The following is a 14,932-nucleotide window of genomic DNA, read 5'->3' on the forward strand; positions in this document are numbered from 1 at the left end:
CGCCTGCGTTAGCAGCACAGAGCCACTGCCTGTAAGCTGCTAGAGCTTCACTAACAGGCGGACATTCAGACGAGTGACTTTATTAACAGCAGGACTCTTAACGTTGCACGTGTCAGTCAGTATTCGCATCGATTGATAATGCTCCAGGATCCTTCCGTGACATAGAGCCACCATTTTGTTTGGAAGAACTTCACAAAAATCTTTACCTAACTCTGAAAAGCCACAGTTAGCTGCACATTTACAGGAGACAAAGTGGGTTACATTTCTTACATGAAATAAATTGTTTCCAGCGCCTTTCTCTGCAGAAAAGCGAACTGTAGCACGTGTAAGTGGTGTTTTGACCAATCAGTTCTAGAGCCTCGAGCTGAGGGGTATAAATTTGAGGCGGTTGCCGTAGAGACGTCTGCTACTGAAGAGTTGAACGCAAGAGCCCGTGATATCTTGGAAGGTAATGATAGCACGGTAATGCTTGCCAAATTGCCATGTTTGCCAAAGGTGACATTCTAATAAGATGGCTGATGTTTCTACTAGCTAATGAATCAAACATTTGCGAAAGCTAACATAGCTTGGGAGCCTATAACGTTTACGTGTAGCGCAACCACTTCTCAACAGCCAGCCAGTATGTAGCGTTAGCTGTGTTAGCTATGCTAACATTAGATGCTTGCGCGAAGTGGTTGAAAAATGCATCTGACAAGATCTTTCGGCCTTGTCGCGGTAGATAAAACAAAACTTTACAGATGGCGTTAGGGGGGAAACTATCATTAGTTATTGAGTACCGACCGCTAGGTAGCTAGCAAGCAGGCTAAGGATAAGGCGCCTCGCCATGTTAGCATTTTTTAAAGTTGCAGTAGCAGATGTTAGCTAACGTTACTGCGTAGGCTAAATTGCCGCTGCGTCAGTTACACGTTTCGTCGAAGCAACAGAAAATTGGAAAGCGAAGCTCTGACAACAAGCTTCATCGCCCTCTCGATCCTCTCATTTTTCATTGTACAGTTATGCTCTCAGCAGTGCACATGCTAAATAACCAGTGGGCGTGGTGGTGGCTTCACGTGTTGGCTCGAGCACTGTCAACAGTGCACCATGCAGCCATGTGTGCGGTACAAAACACTACGCAACCTTTAAAAAATTATGAGATAAATCCATAAATTGGTTGTTAAATCGATCTCTAAATAGCTCAGCCCATCTTTCAGTACGCGTGTCAGGTTTTCACAAACGTTTAGATTGCCAGCTAAATGTTTAAAATACTGGTATCATAAATTGGCGTTTTTTTAATGTGCGGTACAGCATTACAACACTAGGGAGTTAAAGTGACAGATCGCTTCTACATGGCATGTTTACGTTACTAGAGGTATGACTGACCTAAATCTGTACAATACTAAATGCAACCAGTAACACGATGTCAGGCAGCTGTGTGTTTGCAGAAATAGCTGTTATTGTGAGTGTTAAATAGTTGATGGGACGCTATGTACGTTTTTAAAAACAGCCTTATACATTAGTTTTTCTTCTGACGCGTCTTCATCCTCGATTGCAATTTAAACGTTATTCAAGATCAGGAATGGACATGCAGGGCCAGGGTTTGTAAAATGCTTGTTATATTGACAACAGAATGCAGAACAAACAGAATGTATTCTGTTGGTTGGCTTCATGGCAGCTGTCACAGGAGTTTTCATAATTGTAGAATGAATGGCATACTTAATGGCAGATATGCCAATCTTTCCACTATCTTTGCCTTGTACACTGCCCACAGTGCTCATTTTCATGTCTCTAATATCTGTGATGAAGTCACTGATCTGAGTGTGCGGAAGCTTTCCACATTTACAGCATCCCTGATTAATTTTTTCATCACAAAACTTTTTGTCTACCAAAGGGTATTTTATATTGTCCAGAGTCTGCCAAAGCCACAAATATTTTGTGGTCACCATCTTACTGTGTGCCAAAACAGTTGACCTTAACCCATCAGGCTGTTTTTCTTGAGGCTGCCTGAATAGTGTATTTTTGCAGTTACACCATCTTTGTATGGTTGAAACATTTTGATTCTTTGCCTGGAAATGGAGTTGAACAGCGTTTTTTTTTTTACTACTATGATGATGACGTTGGCTACTACTATGACTTTTTAATATTGGACAGTAAGAGTTTTATAGTGATCTTAGGATAATTGGATCCGGATCTATCTCTAGATAGTTGTTTGTCAGACAGAAAACACTCTATAATCCCCCTCACATACCATGCTTTTACAATAAGATCGTGATCAATCTTAACTTTGTCACGTATTAAAGTCTGCTCAAAGTTATTATTTTCATTATGTATTTATTAGGTGTTCAATTAACTCCTTCATCATTTAATCTATGCACGTCACCATTATTGTTAGTAGTTCCCCAAACAATAGTAAATTCCTTGCCAGACCAGAATCTGGCAAGGAATTTGGAACATGAGTATTCTTTTGTTAGATTAATACTTTTTGTATAAAAAAAATTGAATGTCAAATATGACCCCCAATTTTGCAACTGAATGATAAACTCATCACCAAGTGATAGTGGACTATAAGGAGCTCATCATTCAGTCACATAAGTGTGGGTCTTATGCTGCTTGAAATTCACCATGCCAGACATCTCCCCCCTCCCATAAAAGGGTCAAAATAAGATGCGCTGGACTTCACTGGATTTATTAATGTCTGAAAGTGTTGTGTTCATTTGTCGTATTTAAAAACATAAAATAAAATGCAACTAAGATAAACAGAACTTGCAATGTAAATTATTTGGGTTGGGTTACAAATGAAAACAATTGGTGTGACAGGCAAACATTTTGACTGCAGATCGAGGCAGGTTGTATAGCTCTCCTTTTTTGAATCTGCTTAGCTGTTTGGCTTATTAACCTTCTATATGTAGTTAAACTGCTTTTTCAAAGCACATAAGAATAAACATTTGGTCTATTTAATCAGCTTTATTAATTCATTGAACAGCCAACTTCAATTTGTAGAAAGCAGGAGTTTACTTATATAAACGTCTTTCTAAATGATACGTGTTTTCTATTGCAACTGTGACTGTAGGCAGTGTTTGCAGGACATACTGCGTAGCATGATATATCTCCTATATTGTTTTAGTACTTTACCTTTTCCAATACTGAAAGTGTTGGAAATGTGTATGTCTGTATGTTGCTTAGCTAAAATGCTGACTGGAGATATGCTGTAGGTGGCAGTATTACCCATGTTTTGGAAAGATACCTCTCTTGTGCGTCCATTGTATTCTTGAGAGTGTTGCTTACCATTTAAGTGGCATTTTGAATATGTCATTGTAAGCAATATTGACCATTATAGTCAACAAGTTATTTTCTCACCATGTCGGGGAGATAGAGATGAGTAGTGGCATTGGACATGTTTTCCCCTTTCCATATGATTTGTTCCAAGTAGATTTAAACCTGTCAGTAGGTATTTGGGGCATAATAGTATAGGATTCATGAGCAGGTGATCACATCCCACCTGCATAAAACAGTAGAATAGTAGCTTGCCTTGTTAATTTGAGCCTTTCATATAATTCTGTATTAAAGTAGAAAGAAGGTTATTCAATAATTGTCTTGCCAACAAATCCAATGAAAAGACAAAAACCAACAATATTTTCTGAGCTCCCTACTCTGTCTGTGGTATTCAACCCTAATCCACTAGGCTGCTACTGAAAATCTGAAAGAAATGAGTAACAAGTTTCGAATAATTAGGTTATTTTCTAAAATTGGTTGTGAGTCTGCGACTTTTTTTTTTTTTTTAGCAAACTTTTCTGAAATGGATAAGTAGTACATTTGTTGGGGACTACTTTCAGTCATGGATTAAATCATATTTGAAGTGACACAGACAATACTTGTTGGTAGGATGAATTATTTGTTGGTTTCGATCTTTTCAAGGATTTATTGACAGTAAGTAAGTATGAAATATCTTCAGACGTATCCTTTTAAATCTTCACGTTGTCAATACATGCTGTGTTTAAGGTTGAACTGAATTTGAATGTTCTTACCAAAGCAGTTACATTAAGCATAAATGCTGGTTCATAGTCTTAAGGACGTTAGAGACGTAAAGGCAGTATAAGTTTTAGTACTGATATAGTATTAAGATGAGACTGACTTTCACTGTTTTTTCACAATGCCATGTCTCATTTATGTTCTTACTGGAAACTACTCTTCACTCCTTGTTTAGGAAAGCGTGTGATGAGCGCTAAGTTGCAGCAAAGCATACTTCAGACAGTTTCCTCGTTCTTGGCCTTTGGACGACACAATGTCTGATGTGAAAGCCTGTCCCAATGTGAGTGGAAATCCTCCTCCACCAGAAGTCTTAAATCCCAAAAAGCCTGGACGCGTAACCAATCAACTACAGTATCTCGAGAAGGTGGTAATCAAAGCTTTATGGAGGCATCACTTTTCTTGGCCCTTTCGCCAGCCTGTTGATGCAGTAGCACTGCGTCTCCCAGTAAGTTGTAAGAATCTCATTGACATTTAAGTGGAGTGTTACAGTCTGACTGTAAATGTTATGATGAGGTTTTTAATCAACGGTTTTCTGTCTGGGTGTCAGTTAAACTACAGTAACCAATTTGTCTTGGTGGATAAGTTCAATTAAATGCAATCTGGGAAGGGAAGACGTTAACGCGAGTGTCTTTGTTGCCTTTCAGGACTATTATTCAATTGTTACAAATCCTATGGATCTGGGCACTATTAAGAAGCGTCTTCAGAACAAATATTACTGCCAATCGCTTGAGTGTATACAAGACTTCAACAGCATGTTTACCAACTGCTACATGTACAACCGGGTAAGAGAATACTGTTGTGCTGTATAACACACCAACATGAACTATAAAGTGCATTTCAATAATAATAGACATATAGTGAATTAGCTGTGAGGTACTTTTGTAATGTGAAAATAGATCTCTAAACTGAAATAATGTCCACTGATCCCTATTACTGTTCTGTCATAATGCAAATCAGGTAGTTCACACTCACCCACCCAGCATGCCAGATTATTATTTTCATTTTATTTTCGGCTGTCGCAGTGCTGAAGATTCTTTTCAAGTATTAAGGCAGTTCAGACAGGATTGTCATAAGTGTACATGGTGCGCTAAATGCTTTTACTTTATTACAATATATATGTTTTCTTTTCTTCACAGCCTGGAGATGACATTGTTTTTATGGCACAGAGTCTGGAGAAGCTTTTTTTGCAGAAGGTGTCCCAGATGCCTAAGGAAGAGTTGGAAGTTACAGCAGTCACTACAACAGAACCAGTGAAAGTGAGAAAGACGAATGCAGGTATATTGCACAGTAACAGTCCCTTGAGATGTGGTACATATTTATTTTTGGGGAATTTTTTGGGGTGTAAATAAGAGAAGAATATTGCAAACACCCACAAACACTGCTATGTTAGAACAAAAATCTTTGCAGTAACGTTTTCCGAACACTAATTGCGCTGATTTATTTACCATCTAAAATTGTGTTGACGTGCACGTGTACCTTTTGTCATGCAGGTGCATTAAAGCAGAGATCCCTTGTGTCAGAAGTTGTTCTCCAACAGACAGTGACCGTCATCCCTCCCGCTGTGCCGCAGTTCATCCCACCCTTACAGCTCTCTGCACAATTTGATGCAACAGTAAGTATTTGAATGTGAAAAAGTTCACAAAAGCGGTTGTGTTTTGTTTTGGCTAAATTGATGCTATGATTGGGGATCATAAAGTTTGTGACTGTGTTCTGATGCTTGTCTTTCTGTAAGAAAAGAAATCAACATGTTGACAGGAAAATCTAGTTTTATTTTGTTTAGTCATAAATTACATTTTTCCATTTTTATTAAAAGGTAAAATAAATGTTTTTACACTTGAGTCGCATTAGTTATAGCTCATTCTGTGGTGGTTGGACCAAAAACGTCACACTCCGTCCAAACCGCTCTACAATAAATGCGTCACCATGTTAGACAGACTTTCTCCATTGGATGAAGTAAGTGAAAGCTATAGCGTCTCACAAACTTGAATTATTTATAGCATTGTGGCCAATAATGTGAAATCACAATCCAAATTCTCTGCTTTGTCTAACTATTGTAGTGATTTATTGTTTATGCTCAACCTTTTCCTAAATATTCAGATTAAAAAAGGTTTTAAGAGGAAAGCCAACCCCACACCCTCCACCACCTCAGAGTTCCCCCCCATTGAGGCGTCCCCTGCTGAGGACCATTCAGCACCTTGTACTTTATCCTCCAGAAGAGGCTGTGGCCGGCCCATTAAACCTCCTAAGAAAGACTTGCCTGCGTTTGAGGGAAAGAAGGGCAGACTGTCTGAGCAGCTCAGGTACTGCAGTGACATCCTGAAGGAGATGCTCTCAAAGAGGCACTATGCATATGCATGGCCCTTTTATACCCCTGTTGATGCGGTTGCTTTGGGCTTGCACGACTACCATGACATCATCAAGCAGCCTATGGACCTGAGCACCATCAGGGTAAAACGATTATGATGAAGCTTAATCTGAGTATTTAACATTGTTTTCAGTATCGGTCAAATCAGTTTTCCTGATACAAAGTGTTATTTCCTCAGAAAAAAATGGATCAACGTCAGTATGCAAATGCAAAGGAATTTGCTGCTGATGTGCGACTGATGTTCTCCAACTGTTACAAATACAATCCACCTTCACATGAGGTGGTCTACATGGCGAGAAAGCTCCAGGTATAGAACTATCTATTTATTTATTTACTGCTCTACTAAATCAGACGGACAGTACTTGAAGGTTTTAAGGAGTCTGTGTTTGTATCAACAGGAAATTTTCGAGGCTCGTTATCTCAAGATTCCCCAAGAACCAGAGGGTGGTTCCATACCTCGTCAGAGAATTATGAAGGGAAAAGGAGACAGAGTTGGGAGTTTGTCAACCTCAGCAAGTTCTGAAAGTGAAAGTTCCTCAGAGTCAGAAAGTTCATCCGAAGAAGTGGCCATGCAGCTGGCCAACCTAGAGGAGCGGGTAGGTATCATACATGCCAGTAATGGCGCAAATGGCATTTGAAATGTTATTCACTTCAGTGCATTTCACCTAATTGTCTCATTAACTGCTCACTTTTCAGTTGAAAGCTGTCAGTGATCAGCTGAAGAGACTTAGCCAAGACCCCCTGATGAAACCAAAGAAAAAAGGAGTTGAAAAGTTGAAAAAGGAAAAAAGATCTAAAGAAAAAGATATTGCTCGACTAAAGCACAAATCCTCAAAATACCAATCTATTGTAGAAAAAATCGCCAACAGCAAGAGCTCTTCTTTGTGAGTGATCATTTAATATGTTTCACGTTATATACTTAGTATAAGTAATGGTGAACTGAGTTTGCTCCAATATGCGCTGTGGCTAATATTAGATGTTTTCTTTGTATATCTAGGCCTGGCAACAAACACAATATTCAGAGAACACCCATAAAATGTGAGGATGAGGTCCCATCAACACCAATGACTTACCAGGAGAAGAAGCAGTTGAAATTGGACATTGACAAGCTTCCCGGTGACAAACTGGGCAAGCTGGTGAACATCATTCATGCCAGGGAGTCTTGCCTGCGAGATTCCACTCTAGAGGACATTGAGATTGACTTTGAAATGCTCAAGCCTTCCACACTGAGAGCCCTTCAGAGGTTTGTTGCAACATGTCTGAGGAAATGCCGTAAGTACAAGTCAGTCCTGCTTTGCTTGAACTTTCCACTGTCAGCAAATACAGCATTACTGTTAATTTGAATTGGTAAGATTAAGGCTTTTGTAATTTATTTTAGTTAATTAATTTATTATCTCTTCTGTCCTGCAGAAAAAAAGCTGATGAAGCCCACAGAAGGAATCCAGACTGGGAAACTAAAGGATGCTGGAAGATCTGGGGTTGTCAGTAAAGAGCAGCACTTGGTTAAGAAAAAAAAGACAGAAGGTAAGAAAAAATTAAAATTGTGATCATCAAAGTTATCCCTTCAAGAGTGAGGCTGAGTGTAAAAATGACAATTTGTCTTTTTTTTGTTAACAGCTAAATTCATGGCGTCTCCTGACCTCAGCTGCAGCAGCAGCAGCTCGTCATCCAGCTCTGACAGCAGCAGCAGTAGTAGTCAATCTAGCACTTCTGAGAGCAGTGACTCTGAAACAGGTTAGCTGCTCTCTTCAACATTCTGCCCTCATCTACCTTTGTTTTCCCCTTCCCTCCTTCCTCTTTAAAATAGACGATGAGGTATGGGCAGGATTCACCTGGGTGCCTTACTACTACGTTTCTGCTGGTTTCACACCAAATATTAAATTGTTTTATATTTTTGCACATTCATCAGGTGTTTGCTTTTTGTGTTTATTTTCCACACACTTTTTATTCCTCCGCAACAGCCAGAGAAAGAGGGTAATTGTTTTCAGCTTGTCTGTTGTCTGTCCCATTCTTATGGACGTGATATCTCAGTAACGCCTTGACAGAACTTCTTCAAATTTGGCACAAACATTCACTTGGACTCAAGGATGAACTGATTAGATTTTGGTGGTCAAAGGTCAAAGTTCAGGGTCACGGTGATCTCACCCAGAGCCCAGAGGGAATTTCATCACTTCTGGCACACAGTGACCTCACAAAACACATTTTTGGCCATAACTCACAAATACATAAACTAATTACGATACAATTTAACTCAAATATCTAGGAAAAGTATCAAATTAAGTGAGACATCATAATATTCTCCAAAAACACTTGTGGTCATTATTCAATACTGTAAGGGAGATTGTGACCATATTTGGTCTTGGCTGGTTGGCAGAGGTACACAACAACTGCAAGGCAGTAATTGTAGTTACAATCTGTCTACATGGAACAGGTGCACATGTCTCTTCTACAGACAGATTAATGAAGTGAAATATTTAACAGAGCAGTTGTTTTATCATAGTAGACATCCATTTATGCCTGATATACTGCATCAGTGATATTTAACTGTTGACATTGGATAAATCATAGCAAAAATTAAAGAGTATATTAGTATCAGGCTGAGGATCAGTGTTTTACTGCCCCCTCTAGTTGAAACTTTCAAGTTTGTTGCACCTCTGGACTTGGCATCACTGAATGGATGTGACTGGGTGTAGTCAGAAGTGTGTGCTCTGTCGCACCTCTGACAGCCTCCAGTAGCAGTATCACCATGTACTGACACATTGTGGAGAACACTTTTCTACAGAACAGCATGGTGCAAAGTTAAAATAGTGAAGGTCTGCAAAAATAAGATTTATAGTTACTGTTAAGTTGCACTTCAGCATTTTCTTTTTTAGCATGCTCTAGCATTGGGCCCCTTTTGGACCATAGCTCCTTGTGGCATTTCTTACAGTTTAATTAAGCTGGTGGTTACATTGCAAAACCATGTTCTTTGTTAACGCGTTTCACTGAGTTTTGTTCTGTTCTTAAGAGGCTTTACACGGAGAGCTAAAGCTGCCCTTTCCTCTAACATGACTTCCTGTAACCAGGTAGCTGTGTTTTTATCTATTCTATCATCTGTCCATGCCAGTAAAACATCAACAAGTTTCCATATACAGTCATTGCTCTGCACATAGAAACTGTTGACCTGCTCCAACATGGAGGAAAGCAATGCTTTTCAAATATTTTGTATAAAGCCTCTAATGTATGATAATGACATAATTATGTAAAAGGAGGTCATCATAGTTTTGGTCAGGTGGGGTGTGGCTGTGTGTGGCAGGTGAGTGGTGGTGTACTGAGAACTAAATGATCAAGAGTTGCATATAAAAGATTGTAAATATTTAATGAATAGAGAATCCAGGGAATGAATCAGCATTTTAGAATAAAAACTGTAGATACTATATTAGGAGTTCTCTGTTTACCTATTTATTTTCTTTGGTGTTTTTGAAATAGTTGTCAAATCATAATTAATCATTACGAATTACTTGGTCATTTTGTCAGGAGTTAAATCTTGTATACTGCAACACCTGTTCATGTTATATTCACATATTCTATATCACATTGTGAAATTTCTTATTTTAGGGGTTTTGGAGGAAAAAGCTCTTAAGCCTTCACTGCAGACTGAATTATTAACATGCATTTTTTTCAGTGCCCAAAACAAAGAAGCAGAAAAGTAAAGAATCTTGCCAAAAGGTTAAGACAAAGGTAAATACATTCACTCTTTGCTTGGAGTAGTTAAAGAAATTAGTTCTAAGTTAGCCTTGCTGGTTACAATGAAAAGTAAGAATGTAATTTCTTCTTAAGTCAAAGGTCCCACGTGCTGCCTGTAATAAGCAGATAAAGGAGGCAAACAATTTGACAAAAGCCTCAGTGGAGACGTCTCAGCCTCCTCCTGCTGTGCAGCCCTCAGCAGCAGAGACTGAAGGCCACCCGCCATGCCCTAATGATGAGCTGACTTTATCACCTCCAGGTAAGACTCATGTTTTCCTCTTTGTCCCTCAACTGAGGGGGAAAAAACTTTATGATAATGTCATTTTAATTTCACTAATTTAAAGTGTGTTTCTGTTGAAAATTGCAATTTTCATGAAGAAAATGTTAAGTCAGTAAGCCTTGGAAAACGTAGGTCAGCCTGTGCTTCAACCTAATATTAGTTCAAATGATACTTTTATTTTTTCATGATTTTTGTTTGTTTTTTTTTAATTTTGCATTATCTGCTCATTCCTTCCCAGCCGTACGTAGCAAGCCCCTTGAGTAACCTCTGAGATGCCAGTGCCAGATCAACATCAATACCTCCTCAAAACCTTGTAGTCACCGATCAGCCTCTTTCATGGGTATCTTTCACTAAGATCCCTAACTCCTCTTTCACTGCCAGTGGCACCACATCATAAATAGTACAATAACATCCAGTGAACCTCCCTCTGACGCCACCTGTTCACCTCAGGCTGCCTCACCCATATGCTCAGTGTCCTTCAGAAACACAGGTTCAGCAAGGGAAGACTGACTCACTCACTCCAGTCAATCCCCCCCCCCCATTTTTCCGGGTTTTGACTACGACAGTCCTTTCACTTTCATTCAAACTCTATCTCATGCTGCTTCTTGCTAACTTCTGTTGCTTTTACTATATACTAACTCTTGCTGTATGTTTATATAAACATACAGCATCTCCTTGCCTATCACATAGCTGCGATGTGTTGAAGATCTGTCCTGTCATTTACTGTTCGACAGATTTGTCTGCCCTTTTATCGCCCATGGCATCTCCAGAAGTTTTGCTGGACTGGGCTGCTGCCAGATTTGAGGTACTGCTGATGAAAAAGCAAAAACTTCCCTCACAGTGTTGGCTTTGATTGTTGAAAGACAACTTTTTATAATCATGTGACACACTTGTGGTGACTTCTTATGATGAATCTTGTTATAGACTGTTGGCTCTGAACAGGACAGGGCGTCACACAGGTCATTTACTTCATAGGTAAAGGCTGCACTGACCTGTTGTATCATTTTGCAGGGTGATTTATCTTAAACTAATGCATTATGGAAGATGAGTACATGTTATATCATACATTAAATCAAGTTGCATTTAGAGATGACACCCAGAGAAAGCCTTCAGAGAGCAACAAAAACTGCATCCACCCATTGTTTTGCTGTTTTACAGTAGATCTGCAGAAACCTCCAGATCGAATGCAGTTACTTTGTGTTTTCTAGTTAGAATATAGTGCGGGAAAGCAGGACACCTGTATATACTATATAATATTTACTACTAATGATATTTAAGTGGTCTGAATCAAAAGTGGATGTGCTGCCTTGTTGCTGTTCTTCTGGTTTTGGTATGTTACTCTGTACAGACAGTCAAATGAGTAGAGCTTAAAGGGACTCTCCAGTGGTTTAGTATTACATTTCCATGTGTTGGGGGATTGGCAAGAAACAGATGGGAAAAAAAGAATGCTCCATAAAAACTGAATCCTACAATTTCCATAATGCAACTCAAGAGTCTGTTTTTGTGAGAACACCCACCCCCCACCCCCGATTTGATTTGATAGACACTCATGTCTTTCGATCTTCACACTCGGCACTCCCCACTTTATAATGCAGACTGTCTGTTATAAAGCTGGAATAGATAGCTCAAGATAACTCTCTCAAAACAACCTCAGGGTTTATTATTCAGACTTGACAAAGTTCCTGCAGAGCCACAGAGGACGTTATACAACTGTTTGTCACAGGCTTTGTAGTGCTCCTCATGACAATCAAACTGATCAGTGAATTGAAAACACCTGTGTGGGTGTGAAGGACCAATAGAGTCTTCCAGCTTTTCTGTTTTCAGTATTTATTTATTTTTGCATGCATCTTTGTGTCCACTTTGTCATATTTCTTTCCAATGACTTAAGATTAGAAGTAACTTTATTTTGATATGTATTAACGTCAACAAATTTGCCCCTTCAGTTTCAGTAGTTTTTATCTGTTTGTAGACTCCCGATCACAAAAAACTATTCAGGCTCTATTAGATTGATCAAAGGTTCGAAAATAATGTCGCCTGTAATATCAAACATTATGCCATGTTGTTCTCACTATTTTTTTTTATGCAATTAGATTGTTGCTTTTTTGGACTTGAATATTTTCAGTTGATGGCAGCATTGCTGTCAAGCATTAAAGAGTAGAGGTTAGAGGTGAACTCAGTTGCACCTATACCCACATCCAAAAGTGATGTCATGAGGTTTCAAGAGTATACCTGTCCAACACTGTAGCAAGGTGAGATGTTAGACTACTGGAGGTCTGCAAGAACAAGATTTTCATGGGGTGTTTAAGTTACTCTTTAGGCCTGATTTTAAATGTTAAAACTAAATCTGACCTGTCAGCAGGGCCCAGTGCTGTCCCCTCTGAGAGAGAGCCCACTACAGTCGAAAGATGAGACGAGGCCCAGTAAGTCACTACGAGACTCTTCCTTTGACATCACCATTTATGAAAAATGACTAATACTTCACAACATGAACTTGTAAAGTGATTATCCCAGATTTCAGATACCCTGAGGATGTCCTTGACAGCCAGTTGACTGATGTGCCTTTCACAAACTCAGCAAGTAAATCTGCTGAAGAGGAAAAACCCCAAATTCCCAAAAAGGTTAGCATTGTTTAACTGAGTTACTGTTACGGCTGACAAATATTCTTCCTGACTTGTTGAAGAATGATTCTACAGATCAAGATGCAGAGGATGGGGTGTAACAAGGACTCAAACTAAAGAAAAGTTAGTTTAATTTAAATCAGTTCTGCCACACATTTTCTTTTCTCTTTTTTTAAATGGAACTCTAGTAAGACAAACTGATGGGTAATTCATTTTAAAAATGAATTGGGCAACATCTGCTAAAATCAAAACAGCACAGTAAAAAAAATTTAACTTCGAATTTGACAATATACAATTTTTTAAAATCTAAATACTTGGCCAAAATTATTTTATACCTCATTTATTATTTAATTTGAAAATAGTGCACATTTACTTTGTTTTAGTTCAAACTTGCATCATACAATTCATCTTTCCACCACTGGAGGGCGTCAAAGTATTGTCCATGACAACACTAATGCCATTTGATGTTTTTCAACAGGTTTATCTCCCCCCCCCACCACCACCACATTTTAAATAGCTTGCAAGTGAACATAGTCATTTTTCTTGTTTAGGACATTGTTCTGAAAAATGCTGAGTCTTGGGCGAGACTGGTGAGACAGTCAGTCACTCCAGCTACAATCAAGTCCTCAAAGGAAAGCTTCCAGCATTTCCGGAAGGCTGCCATTGAGAAAGAGGAACGAGAAAAAGCACTGAAGAAGAAACAGATTGAAGAAAACAAGGAGAAGGAGGCTCCGGAAAACAGCAGGTATTCCCACCGAAATAGCAACTGCATTAAATGTATTTCTTTTAGTTTCTCAGGCTAAAATTTATTGCTGCCCTTAGAATAAGTTAATGAGATACCACTGCATTGTATGATTCAGAGTGTCCAAATCCTCGTTTTTAAAAGGAAGCTGATAAGCCACACTAGCTTTTCTCTGCAGAAGCTTGATACCTGATTTAAAGGGAGCAACTTCTAAGTACCAAGGACATTCTCCATCTAGCCTTCCAGGCCCATGTAAAGCAGAACAAAATCCACAGCCTATTAAAGAGGATGCTGATTCACCAGAGAGCATTTGCACAGAGGTTGCCTTAGATGTGTCCAAAGATGTCGAGCAGCCAATGAAGCCAAAGTCTCCCAAGGAAACACGACCTCTAACCACACAGTCCTCAGTAGATAAGGAAAGGGAGATGGCCCGCAGAAAGGAACAAGAGCGTCGCAGGCGAGAGGCTGTGAGTACCTTTCGTCCAGGTTTTAGTCTGATGTTGTTTGTGGTAAAATGGGATTTTGACAGTAATTCTATATGTCTTTCTCTCTCTATAGATGTCTGGTATTGACATGACTATGCAGCAGGACATCATGACTACATTTGAGCTTAACCTGGACTAAAAATGACATGGGATTTACTCAAAAAATGTGTCCTTTTGTGCAAGACTTCTGATTGTTATTTCACAATAGTTAATTGTGAGGAAAAAAAAAAAAGTATAAATGTGTCTTGCCCTTAAATTGTATTTGAAATGGTTAGTAAATGTCTGCACTGATGCACTCTTGAATGTGGGATTAAGGTGAAGCATGCATGTTTTTCTGTTCTTTTCACATTTGGATGAGTCCACTTACAGCTGACAGGTGTGTATGACAAGCCAATTAATGCATCCATACACTGCAGTTAAAATGCCACACTGTTGTCTTGTTCGCTGAAATGTGCAGTGTTGTTTTGTTCTTGTGTTTTAGGTTATTCCAGTTAATGAACCCTCACCACCATGCCTCAGTTAACCCTGACTCAAAAATATGTTAAATGTAGACAAAACACTGGTTACACGCACAAGTCCTGTGACTGTTTTTTTTTTTTTTTTTCCTCTCTAAAACATTTTTATTAACAATGTCTTTTTTCTCTCTTTTTTTTTTTTTTTAAAAACAGAGATTGAAGCAAGTTGTCACCAGTGTTTCCAGTGTGGGAACTG

The 14,932-nt window shown here is 39.0% G+C and overlaps 1 protein-coding gene across 1 annotated transcript; it reads left to right on the top strand.

Moving 5' to 3' along the window:
• The first annotated feature begins 4,258 nt into the window (after positions 1-4,258).
• Positions 4,259-14,360, top strand: brdt (bromodomain testis associated). Its single transcript, XM_022759297.1, has 19 exons — positions 4,259-4,450; positions 4,650-4,787; positions 5,142-5,280; positions 5,496-5,617; positions 6,103-6,453; positions 6,549-6,677; positions 6,769-6,966; positions 7,067-7,254; positions 7,368-7,642; positions 7,781-7,894; positions 7,988-8,104; positions 10,035-10,090; positions 10,190-10,355; positions 11,111-11,181; positions 12,733-12,796; positions 12,888-12,994; positions 13,546-13,739; positions 13,975-14,203; positions 14,295-14,360. The coding sequence occupies exons 1-19, from the start codon at positions 4,259-4,261 to the stop codon at positions 14,358-14,360; spliced, it is 2,916 nt and encodes a 971-aa protein (XP_022615018.1).
• The last annotated feature ends 572 nt before the right edge of the window (positions 14,361-14,932 follow it).

The sequence above is a fragment of the Seriola dumerili genome, unplaced genomic scaffold (assembly GCF_002260705.1).
Source record: "Seriola dumerili isolate Sdu_G_001 unplaced genomic scaffold, Sdu_1.0 BDQW01000321.1, whole genome shotgun sequence".
NCBI lineage: Eukaryota > Metazoa > Chordata > Actinopteri > Carangiformes > Carangidae > Seriola > Seriola dumerili.